Genomic DNA, 23,202 nt, shown 5'->3' with positions numbered 1-23,202 from the left:
ATGACTGTGTCCCATTGATTACCTCATTCCACCAAGTTTCTGATGCCTGTTATATCAATAGCCTCATTTAATATGAGGCACTCTAATTCACCCAATCTTATTAGACTTCTAGCATTTGTATATAAGCACTTTAAGAACTTGTCACTTTTTAGCTGTCTGCCATTACATGATGTAATTGAATGGAACTCTTTCATTTGACTCTCTCATATCAGATCCTACCCATATTTTTATCATCTTCCATTCTCTCCTCTTTACTAGGACATAGAGAATCTTCATAATAGACTGTCCCTAAGGGATCCTCTGTTCTAATTACATGCTCCTCCGCACCTGTCATGTTTCCCCCAGCCCTTAGTTTAAAATTGCTCTATGGCCTTTTTAATTTTAAGTGCCAGCAATCTGGTTCTATTTTGGTTTAATTTAATTTAGCATTTCAGAGACTGGTACCTTGGAGGTCCTGGACTTCAAGTTATCTGGTCCACCCCTCTACCAATACAGTATGGTTCCTTCTATGCATTTTCTTTTGCTTCATACAGTTATTTAATAGTTCCCAAGCAATAAAGCTTTCACTACTTCCCACAAGAGGCTTTACATGTAATATTCTGCCTACCAGTAAGATGTTCCTAATATTTAGCCTGAATTGCTCCATTTTATATCATCCATTACTGCCCTTGTACCAATCTAAATATTTCCATCTTTCATATGCTTGTAGAGGACTGTTATACTCTGCCCCCTTCTCATCATTGCTTAGCTGGATGTTTAGCTTTTGATCTTTTCTTATGAAATTAGCCCTGCCCCACACTCCAACTTTTGTTGCATATTGAAAAACTGAATGCAGGAGAGAGCATTCAGTAAACTGTGAGCCCAGAACTAAACATTATATTCCAGGTGTAATCTCACTAGAGGCATACAGAAAGGGATTGACTTAACCAATTAAAAATTAATATAAATTGCTGTCCAAAGATCTCTTGACATTGCTACTTTCCAGGTTTATCATTCCAATTGATTACCTGGGTGTAGGGGAAGTTCTGACTACATGTATTAGCTTGTATTTTAGCAAAATGAATCATTTCTTACTTGCATTCTTTCTCCTTTCACTAACGCTCTGAACTAGGATCAAGGGGTCCCTTAGAGATTAAACAAGGATACTGGAGGGTTTTTTGTTTAATGCCTTACTTGCATCATAACGTCAACAAGTTTTGTATATTACTGCAACCTTTTAGCTATTTCACTTATTTTGCATATGAAGTCCAGTGTACAGTGCCACTGAAGTACTATTAGGAAGATTTATACAGGTCAAGTCCAAACAAGTCAACAATGCATGTGGATGGGAAGAAGCAAAGTAGATGGTTTATGTATCTGTCATCCTTTCCCAGGGAGACCAAGCACTCACCTAGCAATTCTAGAATTCTAGATTTTATCATGTTCTGTTTCACCTTCCTAAAGGGAGAGAGAGAGAGACAAGATTACCCTCAACAATGTTGGGGTTTTAGTTTTTGCTCACTAGACTGCTATAGAATGTTGGTTATGATGGTCAGAGAAATGCCACATACTGCACTTTTTTTAAAACGTAGATTTTTACTATCTGTATCTCTACAGTGCTTACCACAATGAAACCCAGCTACTACAATATAAATAAAAATGTATTCATTTTGGGGAAAATCAGAGAGTGTCCTTATTTTTTCCCTGAGAGGAACAACCATTCAATTAGTAAGTGAAATTAAAGGCCACTGTTAGCAGCCACCATACTAGAAGTTGATAGGATGCAACAGAATTAAGAGAAAAATCCCACACTTTGCATTCAAATCACCATTCTTAATGCTTTAAATTTTACTTCATTACATTTCTAAACTAATCAGAACTTTTAAACTCACCAATTAGTCATCATTTTAATCTCCCACAATAATGCACACAGTTAAAATAGTTCAAAGCTGCCATTGTTTCAGTCCCTCCATATCGTGAAAAGACAAGATGGTAGTATAATTACTAATTATCTATCAATATGAGTCACAGATCTGTTGAAGGGTAGAGAAAGCCAAAGAGACTGCAGGCTGCATGCCACAAAAAGTAACAAGACAGTGTTGGAGGAAAAATGAGTTTGAGCTTATAAATAAATCCTGAAAGTGGAAGCACAGTTAAAATTTACATTCAGGGGACAGCAAAATAGGACTGGTGGTCAAGTTAACTAAACCTTTTATTTATCCAGTCATCTGAAGCAGACAAAAGAAAAAGCCAGCTTCTTCAAACAGACAAAGCCAAAGGAGATGCATTGCAAGAAGCACTACAATAAATTTAAGAAAAGCTTGAAGGAAAAAATGAGGCCCTATGAACTCAATTCACCCTCTTCCCATACAGACCACTACACATATTTGAAGCAGGAGTGGGTGATTCACACTTACACTGTTCACTGAGCTACTGTGTAGCTTCTAGCAAGTCACAAGTACTGTGAACACTTACTTGAATCTTTTCCATATTGAGCAAGCGTGGTTTGTTTTTTTTTTTAATAAAGGACAGCATAAATAGAATATAGTTTAAGCATTTGCTGACATTTTTCTACAGCAGTGTCCTAGCTTCATTTCTGTATTAAATAATCAGTTGTCCCCCAGTATCATATGAAGTATGCAAATTTAGTGCTAGGTCATATTTTATCTACACCTCTCATCTCTCCTATATAAAAAGATGCGCGTTTCCTTAGATCCGACATTTACTTCGGTCCCACACAACCATCCCTGTACATTATTGTTAATACCGGATCAGGAATTTATGAAGAAAGGTTATCAAATTTGGTATATCTTTTATAGTTTCCTGCAGTACCAATATTTTTAATTTCCTTTTGCATCTTTGTTCCAATATCTGAGTCTTAGACATTCGAAGTGAGAGAGAGAGAGAGAGAGAGTGTGTGTGTGTGTGAGAAGAATTAACAAACAAGTCCAACCTATCATGCTTATCAGTGTAGTCTTTCAAAGGGCAAGTGAAAACAGGCACGAATATTGTGCCTTAGCCCTGGTGAGTTATGAACACTTTTGTACAAAGCTAACGGCACTTCTTCCTGCATTCTCCTCAAAAGTTCCAGGCTTTCCGACTCTGTGGTACAGTGATTGCAATTCACTCATGCAGACTTAAAGCCTACAGCTTACTGCAAAACCACAATGTACTGCACAATTTGTTGCGATAAACTGGTGATGTTAACGAGTATTTCCTGAGGTTTCATCTTTAGGTACATTTTCCTCCTAACCTTCACCCATTTTTATCTGAAAAAGGAAGTATTCATGCACTCAGATATACAGAAATTGACATTACCAACAAAGAGATGGTGATAATGAGTAACAAACTTCAATATAACCAAATATTCCTAGCTATGCACTTTAGCAATACCTCAAAAATCTTAGCCTGTGCTTGGTTCTCTTAAATAAAAACAGTATGGGAGATACAGGAAGTCTAGCTGGTAAGGGTAAGAAAACACAAAAATGCATATGTAACTACAAAGAGCTTAAGATAGTATAACCTTGAATTCTGTAAATACTATTTTCAATTAAGTATTCCACACAATTTAACTCAAAACTTGAAAAATTCAGTATATGTAAAGATGCAATAAATATTATAAACAGCATATTTAAGGGATTTGTTTATTTTTGGTTTACAAACAAAGGCACCCGATGTTTCTATTTATGTCTTATAAAAGCTTACAGATTTAACATTTCTTTTAGAGCATCTGTTCCTATGGCAGAAAATCCCATTATAGGAAAAAGCACTTTTCCCTTGGTCCCATATTTTAAATACCGGTATACCTGTTTAATGACCATCGGTTTTCAGACTGTTCTTCCTCCTACTTAACATGTCAGATTTCACTGTTATTTAGTGAGTTACAGGACACATTAACCTTACGGTATCAAAATATAGATCCAGTATGTTCTCATTAATATTTATAGTTCTGGAAACAGAAAACTGCAAACATTAATATGAAAAAAACAAAAACAAAAACCAAAGTGTCCTGTATGGAGAAAAAGTGCCTTCAGATACAATTTTAATGGCTGAGTCATGTGGAATGACAAAATAAATGTACTTAATGTGATAAGTCACTATCATGAATTAAACAGGGTGACTGATGAGTTTGTGTACGAAACAAAAATAGTAATCCACAACTAACATTAGTCTCAATTGTAAAGAAAAGTTTGGGGTTTTTAAATGGTTAAGATTACATGGGAAAGATTAGAGATCCTTATGCTCAAAATGATGCAGCTACTTCAGTAATTTCTTCATTCAATAGCAGAAATTCCTTTAAAGAGTGTTATGGACAAGAAAAATCAGCTCAGTGGCTTCATAGTTCTCAGTTGCTCAGTTTAAAGGAATCATCATTAAAAGAACTATGTAAAAACAAGTTATGGTTACAGAGAGAAAAAGCTGTTTAACTATTAATTTCACAATCTTGATACATTTGGGCCTCTTTCCAAGTTCACCCACATACCAAGAATGGAAAAAGTGGGTCATTGGATTCCAGGCACCTTCTGCAGAAAATCTACATTTCATTAACAGTATATTTTCAAGTCCAATAACAGAAGATGTACAAGGAGGCAGCTATGACAAATACATCAGGGATATTACAGTTAAGTGTAACACTTCAAATCACAAAAGTCACAATTTATTGTACTTTCAACCATTGTCGGAGGTCTCTCACACTTCATGGTGTGGTCCTAAACCATTATAGTTTTGTATCACTGTAAAGAATATTCACACAAATATCTTTAAAAGGAGGCAAGGTTTTAAGTACGTATTACAGAGTATTTAGCTTCAACAAAGGAAGCTGTTCTTTCCAAAACTGGATACACACTCACATGAAATAAAGTGTTTTCCTTTAAAGTTAGCTTTTCACAAGAACAGCAAAATAAGCTCATTGCACAGTTACTTCAAATGGGACAAGAAAACATATGTACACATGTTTTATGTATTTTTGTATGATTAATTCAAAATTTACCTTTCCAGGCATATTCAAAAACACATACTGGATTTAAGTACAGCACAAACTGATCATTTTAATGAGAACATACCATGTAGGTGTGTAGGTGTGTCAAATAAAAGCAATGTTAAAAATGTTTTAAAATAGAATTGTAGGCCATTGAGATATAAAGGGTAATTCATTAAGTGTTGCATTAAAATAGAATTCAGCTGTTTCCTGCTGTTATTCAATATGTATTTATCCTGCTAAATCAAAATAGACATGCAGAAAAATAGATTTCTTCAATTTTAGCCAACATTTTGCTACAAAATATTGTAAACTTAAAAAAATTCTTAATTTATTTAAGAGGTGCAGGATTCCTCTTCTCCCTACCTCCCCAGTAAAATGCAGGTTTGTGTTGGATCATTTTTAATGTGTTTTTTGCAAGTACATTAACTTCAATCCTTTACATAGTAAGAGAATTTTGTTGAGATCATGATTCTTGTAGATAAAAATGGTTTAGCAAAGTATGCTGACAGAGAATATACAATTTGTCTTAGCCAACCAGAACTTAAAATATTCTATGAATAATATAAATAGTAGCAAAGGATACAGAAATTCCTCTGGAAGAGGTTAATCTTGAACTAGGTGTGTAATTATTAATGCATTGTCTCTGTGTTCCTGATCTAGTCATTACCTAGTGCGAAGAAATGCAACAACTTGCATCTCTGTTTTTTTTACTGTCATATTTTCTTTCCTTTTATTTCTTTTTTCAATAAAAGGATTGATTCTGCTTTCTGACATGCCAATGGTTCTCAATGACTTTAATGGGAGATTCATGCCAGTATCTAAGGGCAGAATTAATGTGTGTACACATTTTGAAGACTAGATCAGACAACTAGTCTTTCAATTAAGAGTGATGCATTTCTTTTACTGAAGGAGTCTTCATCATAACCTTACAATCTTTGAGGAAGGAAGTGAGGGAAAGGTGCAAAAAGTCAAGAACAGAACAACATAAGGAGCTATCAGAAATTTACAAAGATCCACAGTCACTCATATGGGCTTGAAACGGGACAAAACTCACTAATCTAGAAGTCTCAAATAAATAGGTCTACAAACTGAGTCAATATTTTGTTCTTCTTACTGAATGTGCCTATTTACAGTAAAAATTAAAATTAGAAGTTACTTGTTAAGGCAGATTTCAATCAAATGCATTCCAGAATTGCACAGTTATATTGGTCAATGATCCAAACGTTTCTCCCCAGGCCAAAGAGTTAAACTTGGTGTGGATAGATTTTTGTTTGTAATGCTAACACATTTGTCTAATGCCAATTTGATCCAGTATTCAACTGTTTTATTCTCTAAGTTTTCATGGAATACACAATTAAACATTACATATACCGTACTGTATATTTCACACTCCAGGTCTAAGATGATTTCATGTTTTTACAAAAGATGAGATGACTAAGTACATTTTACAGGCTTTGTGCAGTTAGACCACCATATGCATAGTTGTCCTAATGCTAAAAATTCTTCTCTTCAGTATCTCATAGTACTGGATGCTCTAAAGTAGGAGAGGAACTTGTAACACAGACTAACCACGAAGTACCAGATGTTTCTCGCCATTTGTGATCTTGCAATAAAGATACGCCAGATCAGGATCACAAGGACTGTATTGAAGCCATAACGTATGTTCCTTAACCTAGGAAAGAATTAAAGAAATGTAAAAATTTTAAGTTTTGAGAAAACACTGAGCTTTGCAGATGAAAGATGCTATAGAAGGACAACCTCTAATTTATTATGGAATTTAAGGTATTCCACATTTCTCACACCCCAAGTTGCACTGGGGGCCAAATTAACTGAACTAAGGGGTAGCAGCTCATCTGCAGTCATCCCAGAGGACTGGGACCAGACTTAATCATTGAGAAAGAGGCTTGGCAGAAATGGAGAGGAAAGCCACATAACTGGGTTAGAGACTGTACTACAGAATAAACAGAAATGTAATATGCCAACAGTGAAGGGTATTTATCAAGCAAATTCAAGGCCAACACATGGTCATTTTCCAATGTATTTTTAGAAAGGACACTAATTCTTAGTTTCCAGAACATGCACCATTCGTTTCTTTAACAGGTTTAGCATACACAGTACTGACTGTGGCTGGAGGGGGAGTGGGTTTTTCAGCTATGGGAGCCCTAGAAACTCACCTACAAACTTTAGACTTACTCTTTTTGAAGATAGGATCTCAGACTATTTTAAAAGCTTAAAAACATTTAATTTATTTTGTAATGCATCTCTGAATATAGGTAGTCTTCAGAGGTGTGAATCCAAGATGGTGTCCCTAAACCATGTAACAGGACTTGGTAGCTTCTCTAATCTGCCATCATCCATTTTTTCTTTTATTTAAAATAAGCACAATTAGTATGACTATTGCAGACATAGCTCAAAAAACAAAATGCAGCCAAATAGACACAATAGTACTTCACTCTCTAGATCAGCTGAATCGTTTGCCTGTTTGCAGCCTCTATAAAAAAAGTTATAACACTATTTGTATCATACAAAAAGTGTTCTCTTGCTCCCTGACTGGAGAGAGATCTGTTCTTACGGTAAACATAAGTAATTAAACTGAGTCTCCTATTCACCAAGCAGTTCCTCTAGCTTTGTAAAGTTTAAATCTGTTGGCCAAACAGATCCTTCTTCACACCAAACATCATAATAAAAGAAGACACTGTGATTATTACAACTTCTAAGCACTGTAAACGTTGCACTGAAATGTACATATCAAGAAGACTAAGTTTATGAATTTCCAGAAAACATACCACTGTAGCATCAGGTCAAAAATATTTAAATGTTCTCATAATCAGCTGTGTAGGATTTACATATAAAAAGCAGTGGGGATTACAATACAACTTTATACAATGTAGATACTATGGGACCTTGATAGTAACACAGCAGAAAAGTTACTAACAAAGGAAGCCGTTCACAGTTTGTGATAAGTGTTGCTCAGTATCTGAATATGAGATATGTTGAAGACAGTCAAAGCTGCCTTAATGCAAGTTATTTAGTGGCTTTTTGTTTATTTTCACGTAGTGTCCAATTCATCTAAGCACCATAACTGTAGCTACTATATTACTGTGTTTCCAGGGACTAGATGACACCAAGTTCTCTTCTCACTCTTCCTTCGTAACTGGTAGCAGAACTACTCAATAGACAAAGCTCTGGTGATCTTTAACTGTCTCTTCTTGCTGTGCAGCTCAGTCTTTTCTTTATCTTAGAGACAAGACAAAGCAGCACATTGCTCCTCTCCTTCTCTGCCTGAATGGCCACAAATGCTTCCAGAAAAGGTAAAAATGCTTTTACTGATTACATCCTGCGTAGAACTGGTATGTTCTGCATGCAGATTGGTCAGACCACTCAGAAAGAACGTAAGCCAACCTCTCTCATTCACTAAGTCCTAACAAATTTACATATTGAAAGGGGTAGAATTCATGGACTACCGAATTTGGACAGTAACCCACTTAGCACTGTGAAAGCAAATGGAAGAAAGGATCCCAGCCGAAGTTCAGGTACCCAGGAAACAAACGAAATTGCTTTGCATGCCAATTTTTCCAGAGCTGGTATTTGCCCACCTTCTGCAGTGCAGTTACTGTTTCATGTCATAGCCAAATGTCTCTCTTTCCATTGATACTAAATCCAGGCCATTCTCTTACTCCCACACTGTGAAAGCCTATCCATCCTCCATTCGGGGAAGCAGTTCTATGCAGTAGTCGTTTATCTGAAGGGCCAATCCTCTGCTTAGCATCAGTGCTAGATTCAAGAAGTAGATTCCTTCAAACTCTAGGCAGCTGGTGGCTGTATATGGCTAAACAGGCTCCCAGTACAGACTGAACACCAGACCTGAGAAAAAGGACACTCCAGAGCCCAAAACTCTTTCAGCTCAGAAAGAAAGTTTAATTTAGAAAAGTCTACTTCAGACTGAAGCATTCCTAATACTGAACTGGACAGAACAGTTTCATGGCAACAATGCATTGCCCATTGTATAGGGCGGTTGGGGGTGATGTCAGGAGGGTTATGAGGGAGAGAAGAGGAGTTACACAAGAAGGACTCAGCAGACAGCAGAACCAACTGAGAGAGTGGCTCCTCTATTCCAAAGTGAGGGAACACAAGACAGACCCTTTCATTTCCACACAGAACCAGTCTTCCAAAGCATTACAACGAACTCTGATAAGAATGGATTGATCATTTTGTCAGTCAGAGGGGAAATAGTTTACTCCATTATATTAATAAAGCATGATTAAGCCACAGGGCAGGAAGGGACTCAGGTAGACAAGGAAAGGAAAAACAATATGCAGAAAGGGAAATATATTGAGAAATAACTGAAATGCAAACCTACTTCTTCAAATGTTTCCTAGCTGCAGGGAGACCTGACATTTCCTCATTCAATACATATTTCTTAGTTCCCATACAATAGTTCTCCATGTATTCTGCCCAGTGTAACTGTCGAACATCAAAATTAAACACCTACATAAAAAGAGAACATAATGGTTAAAACTTTTAAGAAAAAGAATCATTACATTAACTTTACACATCAGTCTCATAATGCAAGAACAAAAATTGACATGTCACAGTCAAATACCTCCATCACAGAATAATTACAAGGAAACAACAGTGTCCTGTGCTTTCACAAACCCCCCCCCCAACCCAAAAATCTAAATTTTATTTTCTGCCCTCACCACAGGCTTAATGTGTGACCTTCAGCAAGATAGCTAATGACTGACTCATTTTCCCCATCTGGAACATTTCTTAGAAGTATGTTGCTTTGCCTTACAGAGTTGGTGGGTATGTCTAAATAAAAACCCACTGTTAGCCTATGCCAGCTGACTTGGGCTCAGGCTAAAGGGTTGTTTAATTGTGATGCAGGCGTTCAGGCTGCAGCCTGGGCTCTAGGACCCTGCATGTCTACACCACTGTAAGCCCAAGTGTAGACAAACTGTCTAAAGAGGCCTAGGCATTTATACTATTGTTTTCCTGTATTCAATGTATGTATTCAAATTGATGACGTTTATGTTATTCTTTAGTATTATTTAATGTTGCAGTAGACTGACTGGTCTAAGATTTTGTTATTTTAGTCCTTCAGCCATTTTCTATGTCACCTGTGCAGTTCTTTTAAAACACATTTGACTTGTAGGACTTTACATTCTGTATGTATTCTATGTGGTTACCATCTAAGAGTTTCTTCATCTTCACTGTGGTAGCTTTAGGAACTTAATTTTTCAGTGTGGATTTCTGGATTCCCTAATATCAAAACAGTCTGTGAGGGCAGTCATGGCAAGTCTCATAAAACACTACAATTTTCTAGAGGTTTTTACTTACAAATACTACAGATTTCCGATAACAGAACTAGTGAAGTCATGACAAGGGCAAAAATCAAGTAAACAGTTCTGTAAGCTGGAAAAAAAAGTGCCCTTGGTAATTTATCCAGATTCATAAAGAATCATAGAATCATAGAATCATAGAATATCAGGGTTGGAAGGGACCTCAGGAGATCATCTAGTCCAACCCCCTGCTCAAAGCAGGACCAATCCCCAATTTTTGCCCCAAATGGCCCCCTCAGGGATTGAACTCACAACCCTGGGTTAAAGTTGATATTACATATGCTAACTCAGAGATGGGCAAACTATGGCCTGCGGGCAACATCCGGCACACAGGACTGTCCTGCCTGGCTTCTGAGCTCCCTGCTGGAGAGGCTAACCCCCGGCCCCTCCCCTGTTTTCCCCCCTCTCCCGCAGCCACGCTGGCAGTGCTCTAGGCAGCAGGGCTGTGCACTCCAGCAGGGCAGTGTGGCAGCGTATCTGGCTCAGCCAGGCGGCGCAGCTCCCAGACATGCTGCTCTGAGTGGCATGGTAAGGGGGCTGGGGCCAGGGGGCTGGATAAGGGGCAGGGGAGGGTTAGATGAGGGTGGCAGTCAGGGGCAGGAAGTGGGAAGGAGCGGATAGGGTGCAGGGGCCAGGCTGTTTGGGGATACACAGCCTTCCCTACCCAGCCCTCCATACAGTTTCACACCCCGATGTGGCCCTCAGGCCAAAAAGTTTGCCCACCCCTGTGCTAACTCCTGAGCATCCATGCTGCCAATTCACAAAATCAGCAGCTTCACAGTTCACTTGGATCACTGAAAAATATTAGGAAAAATAAACCCGCTACAACTGAGGAGACCAGCTCTTCTTTCCTCCTCCTTCCTCCAGCAATTTATCTCAACTCAAATATTCAAAATATTGAGAAGATTAACATACATTTCAAGACATGCATATAAAATGCAAATGTACTGTCAAACAATCTAGAAATAAAACTTTCTAGTGCCAATATGAATTATGCTTGAAAGCGCTCAAAATTCAAGTTTAATATCTTAAACATTTTAAATCCTATTTTCATTTCACATCAAGAAAGAAATTCCATTATTTAACTTTCAAAATTGTTCAAAAATTACTTTGTGCACATTCTTCAATTTTAGGAAACCTCTCTGTAGGGCAAAGGCTATTTGGTGGCTTTGCAGCAGTCCAAAGTATATTCTTATTCCCCTGAAGGTCAGAACAAGAGACCAGCAGTCCAGAATTGCTTAGTTAAAGAAGATCCTGGATTAAGTTTGAAAACACAGATACCAACTGGCTGTTCTGTTTGATCAAAAAGTATAAAGTGCAGTGTGTCCACTCTCCCATTAAAATCTTCAAAGCCTTCAAACTTAAAATCAGAACACCACAACATGTCTAGTTTAATGGAAGAGAAGTAGCTGCATTAGGTTTTGCTAGTTATTTCAGACACTTTACCCTGAGTTTTGGGATGATTTTAACTTTTAAAATAGGTTTTGGGAACACGAGTCTTTATCATTTGCTTTTTCTAGGTTACTTTCATTTAGCGTCACTCAATTATTCACAGGAAATTTTATACAACATCGATGTTAATTTAATACTGTTTTTATTTTACATTGCTTTACCCACTGCATGTTTATCTTACTCTTTACTAATTGTTTTAATTAGCTTTCAGGTTTTGCACCTCACCATTCATTTATGATTGCATGCACACACTCTAGTGCGCCTTCATCCAGAATGAGCATGGGTGGGAAGAGGGAATAGAAGAACAGAGCTCGATTTTTAGTTGAAAAAAGAAATGGGGGAGGAAATCAGTTCAAAGTCTCCAAACCAAAATAAAACATTTCTGACCAATGAAAGTGCTTCCATCTAGGTACATATATTAGTTATGCTGATGCCTAGGTACTATGGATATGAACCTCTAAGATTCTTGTTCAAATGTGATGGTCTTCTAGTGAAGAACTGTATTAGCATCCACAATGCTGGCCACAACTGACCAGGTGTCAAATAGTTTTCAGCATCATGTCTGCGAACTCAACTCTTCTAAACACCATTCAAACATTATGAAATCATCTAGTGAAGACCAGCCCAAGGTGAGTTGTAGGTGCTCAGCATCAACCAGTATAAAATAATTTTACTTCTTTTGATGGTAAATGAAGTTTAGATACCATTTAATAAAAGTGTTTGGAGTTCCTCAGATAATTTGCACTTTTTATATTGAGTTTATTATAATTACATTTATCGCCTCTCCGGCTTAGATGTGCTTTTTCCGAGTGAATCTTACCAAGTTTACAAAGTGCTACATTACGTACTTAAGATACATGTACTCCACAAATGTATCCTTGTTGTAGAAGGCATTCTATGGGTAAAAGAACCATATATTCCTGCTTTAGCAACATCTTTCATGCTATCTGAAAACCACTTGGTAACTCTGGAAGAAGACAAGAAACTTTCCATAACTTTTTCCATCAGTGCCGAAGACTGAGTTATGTTATGCCAAAACTTAGAGAACAAACATGGAAACTGGTTCTGTTTCTTCTGCTGCAGTCTTGAGTGTATGCAATCACATTAGAGAGAATAAAAAGGACCAGACACATACTAAACAAAGACAACTGTGTCAGAAAAGACACGGGGCAATTAAAGTTATTTAGTTTTAACTGCACTTTCTGAATTTTGGTTCAAGAGCCTTATTATTGCTATATAATGAAGCCCTTGAAAGAGACCACGCAAGGGCTGATAAAAAACCTGGAGCTTGTTCTCTTTGTTCCTGGATTTATATACTTTGTACTAAATGAGTAAACAAGCATATGTCTGCTGTCTCAAAGATTGCTCTGAGCTGCTTCTCAAACATTTTCTTGTTTTAGAAAAAGACTGGAATTGTAATAGAAGAGTGACTCCTGATCTTTTTCCAGGCCCTGTCCCTAGAAGCAAGACTGTACTTTAAATATTTTTGTTGCTAGCAGATTTCAGGATGGTTTTCCCTAATTAGTGTGGTTGTGGATTTATTTTTGTCTGAAAACTATATTAAAGCTCAGCTGAGGCATTCACCCACATCACTTATTTAATCCATGTTAGAAAACAGTTTTTAGACTCATTTATTTTTATTTGTTTGGACTAGACTGAACAGGCATGTATTGAGCCAAGTCATTTATACAGGGCAATGATAGTGGCACTCACAGTGAGGGTTGTGGGTGTGGATTGTAGGGTGAGCTTAAGTTTTGGGCTATTTGGTTTTACATGTCTGGGAGCCCCAAAGTGATAGACCACCTACCTTCCCTTAGGGTAAGGGGGTTTAAAACCTGGGCTCCCTTTGGTCTTTTTTTAAAATAAAAATTGGGGTTAAGTTTATTCCCACACCCCTTCTCCCTCAACATGGGGGACAGGAGACTTTCCTTTTCCCTCGTATTTTCACGCCCCATGAGCCCTTGATTGAACATATTCATCAGCAATTTCTGCAACCTCCAAAATCGTGCAAGGCTTTTTGCCACAGATGGCTGCCTTCACCTCATGTATAACCGCCCATAACAATTGCTTCTGGGCCATTAGATCAAAGAGTTTTTCATAATCGCCTTCAGTCTCTGCCCCCATTATCCATTTTCTTGTAAAATTACACATTTTATGCAGATATTCAACAAGTGATATTGTCAAACATCTTAATATTTCTATATTTCAATTGACAGGACTCAGATGTAATCTTAAACCTTTTCAGTAGATTTTCTTTTAATTTTCTTATACATTTTAGCATCACCCTCCTCCATATCATTAAAAACTTCTCTGGCTTTCCTGATTAATCTGGTCAAGAGAACAGGCTTTCACTTATCCTCTGTGATCTTGCGGTTACCATACAATCTCTCAAAAGGTGGGCAGGAACTCTTCCACACAGTCCATCTGTTTGTAAGTCAGGCAGATTCTCTCCTACTCCCTGGTGCCAGAGGGAAGGAGGGGGAAGCTATTCATTGGCTGAGGATGCGCCAGTATTTTCAGTTGCAATGTGTGAGTTCTTCTAAGCCTCTTGTTGTTCCATGAGTCTCTGGTAGGCTCTCTCTTCAATTTGTTTGTTGGCTTTAACTGCTGCCATATGTTTCATGTGTCTTCAGTGCGCTCTCTCCATAGCCTCCTCGGCTTCTCTGGTATCCCTGATCAGCACTCTGCCATCACTCTCTCTTGCTCGTGTACTTCCTGGGCTGCCAGGCTCTGCAATTGGGCCTGTTTCCCTGCAGCGTCTGGGGAAGCAGGGCTCTCGGACCCCTGGTCAAAGTTTATGAGCAAAGCTCTCAGTTCCTAATCTGAGGCTTTTAATGGGCTATTCCCTTATTTTTACATAACTTTCCAAGGCCTTTTGTGTCAAGACTATGATATGACTGTGATTCACTCATTGTGACTAATCTTTAACCCTTAAAAACTCACAATATTAAATTTAAACTTTTAACAGCACTGGTGTTATGATCTAAAAGCCCAACTGACCTGAGGCTCATGAATCCTGCAAACACTACACCAATTGTCACACTGTCTGGAGTGATTCATGACTCTGTGTGCCAACCTCAGGGTGGAGTATTAAAAAACAGGGCAGACACCCCAAATTGGTGTTATGTTCTATAATTAGAATTTACCAACCGAGTAACAAATGTGACCTCCTAAAGCACTTATCATGGAGTCACAGACAGTCCCCTTGGGCATTCCAATCTATCTTGCTGCCCAGACATGCTGGACTTAATGACAGTTGGTTGCAATACACCACAGATCACAAAAGATTCAGGAGTCTTCCAGTCCCAACAGACCAGTCATTTACTCCAGGTCAATTTGTATCTAAGATGCCACACCAAAGACAATGCTTGTAGCCAATCCTACAGTAAAAACTAACTATGGATTTGTTAACTAGGAAAAAAAATGAGCGAGTTATTTACAGGTTAAAGCAGACAAACATATACACAAATGAGTTACAGTCTATGGTTCCAAAAGCTTGAGAGTTGTAGCAATCTGTCAGCACTGAATGTCTTTTAGGGCTAACCGATGCCAAGTAGCAGGGGATCTCTTGCTTATGTTTAGGAATCTTTGCCCCACATTCCTCCGCCTCCCCAGAGTCCAGACAGCATAAAAATCTCTCATCCGCGAATCTAAGCTTATGGACAAGTTCATGTGCAGACCTCTCCTTCCTGGAGGGAGTTAGGAATGCAGTCAGTCAAAGTCTGTGTTCTTTAATGCTACGCAATGTATCATTTGCCTTCAAAGGGCCATCCTGTCTACAGGACGAGCACTTTACCTTAATCAATGCTTCTACTGTTTGGTGAGCTACACAATTACAGAGGTTTACAATGCAAACACGCAATATAACTTTATACTATGGACTATAGAGATAAGTGAGATCAATACATGCAGCATCCTATAAGCATTTCATAAAGTCTAAATACAAAACACAGTTATAAATCCAGTACTCATCTTAACTATGCTAACACATAGGGGAACTACATTGTTTTTCATCGTGAATTTGTCAGTCTTCAGCTGAGGCCTCAAGCCTTGACAAGCACTGGTACCTGGTCTGCCAGCACCACAATAACCACGCATTGTCCTACTCTCACAGATCACAGTATGGAGCCATTTATCATCATCAAAATGGGGGGAAGCCATTTTCATACATTGTTTCAGCAAGCATAGCTTCTCCCCCCTCATATGAAAAGGACAGTTATTTTTAAAAAAAATTATGAAGTTATGCTGCTGCCTAATATTTTAAAAACTGCTTTATCCATATTACACCTTACCACACCAGGGACAAAAAATTTGATAGGTGAAATGGTCTTTGAAAACACACACACCTACCTTATTCATGGTGTACACAAACATCAGACAGTTATAGTGAAGCTACCAGTTTGATTTTTTTTTTTAATAGGTGGCCCAACTGGATCACAAAGCAGCATTACTTATTTTAATTAAACTTCCATTACCCAGTCTTAAGTAAATAGATTCACTTCTTTTAAATCTTTAAATGACTGATAGGAGGCAAGTACAAGATACACAAAGTTTACTTGCCTTTTTGTCTTCAGGGCTTAGTTGGTTCATTAGCATATTGACATTCTCAGTGTTCCAAATCCAAGAATTACTTGTAAAGTATTCTATTAACATCATGGCCTTGTGAAGACGGGTTATTGTTTTCATCATCCTATTGCCCAAGGAAAGGGATTTACAGGTTACAATAGCAAAAAAACATGTCCAAAACCAACATACCCATAACATCCAAACCACCAATCTCAATTTCCCCATAACACAATGCATTAATACCAACACAGCAACTCCCAAGTCATCCAGCACACCAAGCATGACTACCTTTAACAGATAAATAGAATATTCCTGCACATATTTTTATTTTTAAATATACTGGAGATCCAATCTTTGCCAGCTATTGCAATCCAAAATTTTGATTCAGCAACCTAAAATAGTGTTCTAATGGTTCTACCTTTCAAAGTATTTAGAAAAGAAATATAACAAAAGAAGACAGATATTAGAAGAGTATCTTCCTATTAGATTTTCTTGAAATTCTAAAACACTAACAGGTTGAAAAGACTTATTATTCATAATAAAAATATCTATTCTTATGCATAATAATTTAACTCGATGGAAAGTATTTACAGCCAAATCCTATGGTGTGGCTGATGGGGGGCTGGAGGGGAGAGAGAAGAGGAGGAGAAGGAGGAGTGTGTACGCAAAGAAGGTATAAAAGATCATATTTATCACTTCCCTAAGTCTCCTGGCAGTTCGAGTTCAGAGGAACTGGCCCAAGTTAGAGTAGCCCTACTACGGCTAGAAACAGCCTCAGGTAGCAGAGGATTGACATAGCAAATGCATGGCCTGGCCCTGCTGCCATTCTTTGTCTCCACTTTGTTGGCCACAGGCTAGGGAGTGGTTCAAGGTCTCTATGCCACGGAGGATCCCCCTTGCGGAGGGGCGATCCCTTCCTAGGTGGCAATGCCTACAGAGCAGTGCAAAGCAGCCACTCCGGAGGATATAGCCCCAAATATGCAGAAATATTCTATCATCCTTTATTGCCCAACTTAAGCCACTCTGTAAAATATAACATTAGGAGTACAGTGGGATTCAATTATAAGAATCAATCAATCTGGGAAAATTCCTTGTTGACCAGAACATCTGAACATGGATCCATGAAACAATGAGTTTTGCCCAGAATGGAAGTGTGCATAATAAGAAAGTTCTCCATCTTGCCAGGACGGCGAATTCTGCTTGGTATTGTAATGCCAAGGCTAGTCAGTCAAGTTATATATGGTTCCAAATGACACTTGTACAACCCAACATCCTTTACCTTACTAGCTCACAAAAGGACCCATTTCTTCCCTGCTTTTGCAGACTCCCAATAAATCATTTCCAGTCCAATCCTTAACTGATCAGTGTAAACAAGGTGATGGAGAGGAACAAGAAACAAAAAAGCCACCACCAATATGAAACTGCTTTTGGACCATAATATTTGCTTCAGAAAGCTGAATGATCACTCACAGTGAGCAACAAAGGTCACTTACAGGTAACTGTTCTTTGAGAGTTGCCTCTGAGCATTCACACTTGTAGGTGGAATATGGTGCTCCTTGATGTTGAGTCAGGGAACCTTAACCAAAGCAGAGTCCATTGAACTATGTGAATGCACCCTTTAGTGAGGTGAATGATCATCATCAGTGTATAAGGGAGTTCAGCCATTGCCCCCCTACCCCACCCTCAGTTCTTTCTCCTGGACCAGAGTGTCCCAAAACGTGAAGAGAATTCTGAGACAGGAGGGAATGTGGGCAGGAAGCATGAATGCACAGAAGAGATTCAAAAGAACAGTTACTAGTAAGTAACTTCCCTCAAGGACCTCTGTGCATTCCCACTTGTGGGAGAATCATGAACTTCTTGTCTACAGGAGCTGAGTAAGATCTTTGTGCTCCAATGTTTTTTCATGCCCTCGGAATGAAGTGCTAGGAGAAAGGAAAAATCCTCCATTGGAACTGGATACATCTGTTTCTGCAGGAGACTACTGGCAACGAGAAGGGTGTCAGCAAGCTATCTACCTGAATTGAGTAGGCACTTTCGGATAGCAAGAAAAAAATCCACCCTTAAGTTTTGGCTGAAAGATATCAAACAGGTAATCCAGGTTTTGCACAGGAACCTCAGCAGTGTCCTGCTCAGTGGCTTGTGGAACGTGTGGGGAAACCACTGAAGGGCAAGTGTTTTCATCTGCTGATGTCCCATTAATAGGGAGGTCATTGTCATCATCCTGTCTGAAGCTGAAGTGGCAATTCCAGTAAGGATAACTGAGCAGGTACTGGAACTGGTGGATTTATTAGCAAGGCTGGAGTTCAAGGTGAGGCTACTGGTTGCACAGGTGCCACTGCCAGTAGAAGTGAAAGTTGTGGTGGCAGAAGCATAGTCACTGGGACCAGGTACAGAGACCATGCTGATGCCATGTTTGTACGATGAGACAGTGACAAGCCATATCAAACTGAACTCTTAGGGCTCCCTAAGGCATCCCATAGGGAATCCCACCAGCTGGAGGAACTCACAGTTATTCAGATGAGGAGGTGTGGTATGGAGATCCTGATAAAGTTCCTCTTTTGGCTCATTGTAAAAGCGAGTGGCCTCGCCCAAACCAATCAAATAGTGTACGATGTCCGATTCTCAGTGAATGAATGAGCAAGTAGAACTTGGCTTAAATGCCTTAGGCTGCTCTGAGCATTCCGCAACTGCAAATGGGAAAGGGCTCTTCTTTCTTCTGACAAGAGACCATCTAATTTTAGTTTAAGAAACTAAACAGGGAGTTAATATCTGCTAAGCAGAGGTAGCAAGGTTCCTAATGCTCCTTGTTGCAGAAAAGAAGGAACTGAGGTAGATAAGGAATACCCTTCCTTATGTACAATAAGATGTCAGCAGATGACATCACTAGGAGACACTAATGCAGCTCCAATGGACAAGGCTTTGGTAGAGAATGTAATTCAACTTCAGGGAGCACCATCCCCCACCCGCAAGTGGGAATTCTGAGGAGACTCAAAGAACATCAAGTTCCACTGTGAAGACATTAACCTGAAGTTTTCTATAAAATACATATTTTAGATGGTTGCAAAGACAATTGTTAGACATATGTAAATAAACATAACACATACAAATAACAAGGCAATAGAACAATATGATCAGATAATACTGCATCACACTTTCTCCCAGCAACCATAAAATGATCAGAGGGTTTCAATACATTTCTTTATCTTAAAGAAATGAATGCCAGCCATGGTTAATGAGGCACACTGAGAGAATGTGCCAATAATTTGTAGTGGTTAGCCAGTGCTACTCATCCCATACTTTCATGAGCATAAAATTAAGTAAAAGAAAAAATAGAGAATATGCTATATATGAACAAGGATTTTAAAACAGTTAAATAAGCAATTCAAATATGTATGTCATCAAAAGTACAAATTTCATTCAAAGCTCCCTTGCTTTATTAAAGTTTTAGAAAAAAACTAGAAAACATCTCCACGTTACGAATAGTTCTATTGAAAAATAAGAGCTGGTGCCTTCATTAAATCACAGCTCTGCTGATGTATAAGCATTTGGATAATCTTTTATTGCTATTGCTCTTAACTCTGAGGGTGTTTGCACATGTATTCTACGTACAGAATGAGTTACTGAGAGAAATCTGCCACCTTAAATAGGGCATAATTTTTGCAGTTTCTCCATCTAAGACATGGAATGAAAGTGCAGGAGAGAATTTGTAATAAAACAAACACTTATATCCCCCATACAGAATGAGGACAGAAGATCTCAAGCAATTTTTTAAAGCCATTATCTGGCTGCTTTCTTCTAGATACTTAATTCATTGCTTCTATGTGTTTCACTAAGCAGACTACTGGTAGGTCCTTGGCCATAAACACTGCTGTGTAGTTCATCAAACACCTGGAATGTTATGCTCATGACTGGAGAACATATCTGTAAAGTTTTAGTATGCTGTGGAAGGTACTCATATAGAGGAGCATATATTCATGCCTAAGTACACAGCAAAGAGCTGCATCAAAGGAACCCATAGAAACCGCATACAAAGGAAAGACAGATACATGGCACATTCCAGCACCACATACATCTCTCTTTTCTTTCCTTCATGGGTGCTCAGTATCTGAGTAGCAGGGAATGGTGCAGCTGGGCAATATGCTATGTTTTATGCTATTTAAGAAATTGGGATTGTGTACAAGCTAAATATGCTATACTTCACTGGAACGCCAAGATAAGATGTGGATGCTAGAAGTGGCAATAATTCCCTCATAGTGGCTTTTATACAGTTCAGAACGTGTATGCATGCACAGATGGGATGGATGTCAAAACGGAGACAGCTAAGACATCACTTCAGGTCAAAAGCATGGGGATGGGGATTGGGATTCAATACTCTGGTCACACTAAGGCTTGAGCACCACAAAATGCCTTTTAAAAAACAAACACACACACATACCCACACACCCTAAAGGAGACAAGTACCAGAGACATGCGATAACAGAGTTTTAAATGCCAAGCAGTAAGGCCAGGCCAGACCAGCTACAGTGGAGGAGTTGGAATACATCTTACAACCTTCCAGATCATAGGTATTGTGCTCTCTCCTTTAACCCGTTGGTATACAATAATGATTTCACCAGGACTCGTCACATTAGCTGTAATGCTACCTGTTGTGCCATTTGACAGCATGTTTTAAGGTTCAGTTAGGAAGATAACACCAAGAGAACCGACCTGGAGGTGACTGAGGACAGACCTGAATAATCATAGCATTAGTTTCTTCAAAATTGTTTTCTTAAAGCATCCAGTAAGCTTTTAAATGTCTTGTTAAATTATGTCCATTTTTTCACATGGCTAAAAATTCCAATACAAGTGTACAACATTTATGCATCAGTTGAAATCCTACACATCTTTCCAACAACTCTGCAGTCTTGACAGACGCATCAGGCTTGAAAGGGAAAGTTTTCATGCCCAATAGAAAAATACACTTCCATTTTCTGAGTAAATATACCCTTCATTCACTCATGGTTTATAATAAATCAACAACGTGCGGGGTGTTTTACAGGCAAGTTAAAATAATCTCTACTCTAGATATCTGGATTTGAAATAAGATCACATAAAATAATATTTTTACCCCGGCTACACATTTATCATTTCGTTTTTTTATTACAACTACTTCAAACAACAGCTTTTGGAAAGATCTCTAAATTCATCACTGCCATATCTTCCATCTTTCCATAGGGGTACTGAGATGCTTTAATGAATTAGTGTTTGTAAGTGTAAATTTGAAATCCTCAGATAAAAAGGTGCTGAATTATTTGTAAGGTAGTAATACCTAGAGGACAGGACATTATTGTGCACTGTACAAACATACAGGTAAGGTAAGTGCAAAGCATTGTTTGGGTTTTTTTTGGGGGGGGGGGGTGTTTTTAAATACAAGTGGTCAGATTTCTTCACACAGCACATTCTGAGCTAAGGATGTGCTGCCAATAGCACTGCCAAGGACTATTATTATACCATTTATCAAAAAGCATAGCATTCGTATAATTATAAAAATCAGATTAGTCTCACATCACCTAAAAGAAAAGAAGGACATAAGAACAGCTATATTGGGTCAGTCCATCAAGCCCAGTATCCTGTTTTCCAACAGTGGCCAGTGCCAGGTGCCCCAGAGGGAATGAACCGAACAGGTAATCAAGTGATCCATCCCCTGTTGCCCATTCCCAGCTTCAGACAAACAGAGGACACTATCCTTGCCCATCCTGGCTAATAGCCATTGATGGACCTGTCCTTCTTTTTTGAACCATGTCATAGTCTTGGCCTTCACAACATCCTCTGACAAGGAGTTCCACAGGTTCACTGTGTGTTGTGTGGAAAAAATACTTCCTTTTGTTTGTTTTAAACCTGCTGCCTATTAATTTCATTTGGTGACCCCTAGTTCTTGTATTATGAGGAGTAAACACTTATTTACTTTCTCACACCAGTGATGATTTTATAGACCTATAGATACAAGCCCTACAGCAATACTATTTGCAAGTATTAAACCCCCCCCCCCCCACCATCCCTACTTCTTCCTGAAGTTTTTGTATGACACTGTAACCTAGGTTAATCTAAGAGTTTTAAATTGCTTCTTTTAATTTTTCTAACGTTTCCTCCAAATGCAGAAATTCTGATAAACAAAAAAAAAAAAAAAGACACCTCAAGAATAAAAATGGAAATGAAGCATGTCAGAAAATATGATTTGATCATGTAAAGCAAGACTAAGAATTTGGAAAGAATTCTGTGAACACAGCTCCTTCTGTTACTTTGATGAACAGTCTATAGGGAATTTCATACAACTTTCATGAACTGTAGAAGTAACTTAAAAAAGTTCTTCTACAGCTGTTAAGATTTCCCTTCTCCTTTGGCAGTATCATACATCAATTACATGAGAAAGCATTGTGGAATAAAAGTTACAGTGGATTTCCCATTTACAGTATGTCATTATTTCCATATTAGACACCGCAGTTGAACACACACTTCTGAAAATCATTTTAAGTGTGTTAATACTCCAAGACACAGCATAGAAATAGCACGCAAAGGAAAATGACAAATACCACACTATTGGGAAGTAGTTACAGGGAGAACAATATTGATGTCAGTTTCACTGTACAGATTTCACCATGTTTGGAAGACTCTGGGCTACTCTAACTTGTGCCATCTAATAATGGAAGCCAAAGGCTAGCCAGATGGAGTGGAAAGTTATTAAATGTATACATCATTAATTACTATTAATTATTATTAAGAAATTATTTAATTCGTCTTCCGCTAGCACGTAGAGCTAGAGCCCCACTGTGTTATGCCTTGTACAAACGAACAAACGAACAAACGAACAAACGAACGATGGTTCTTGCCCCGAACATATTACAA

General features: G+C 38.4%; 1 protein-coding gene across 2 annotated transcripts in view; it reads right to left on the bottom strand.

The window, feature by feature from the left end:
• Positions 1 to 3,609: 3,609 nt before the first annotated feature.
• The window catches only part of FAR1 (fatty acyl-CoA reductase 1), a 74,930-nt gene continuing 55,337 nt past the window's right edge, over positions 3,610 to 23,202 (bottom strand). For both annotated transcript variants that reach the window (XM_038405582.2, XM_038405581.2), the window contains exons 10-12: positions 16,315 to 16,444; positions 9,321 to 9,448; positions 3,610 to 6,632 (exon numbers count right to left, since the gene is read on the bottom strand). In XM_038405582.2, the coding sequence (XP_038261510.1) occupies positions 6,470 to 6,632; positions 9,321 to 9,448; positions 16,315 to 16,444 (421 nt within the window). In that variant the 3' untranslated portion in view covers positions 3,610 to 6,469. The remainder of the gene's footprint in view (positions 6,633 to 9,320; positions 9,449 to 16,314; positions 16,445 to 23,202) is intronic.

This window comes from Dermochelys coriacea, chromosome 6 (genome assembly GCF_009764565.3).
Source record: "Dermochelys coriacea isolate rDerCor1 chromosome 6, rDerCor1.pri.v4, whole genome shotgun sequence".
Taxonomy (NCBI): domain Eukaryota; kingdom Metazoa; phylum Chordata; order Testudines; family Dermochelyidae; genus Dermochelys; species Dermochelys coriacea.
This window is presented reverse-complemented; position numbering and strand designations above follow the sequence as displayed.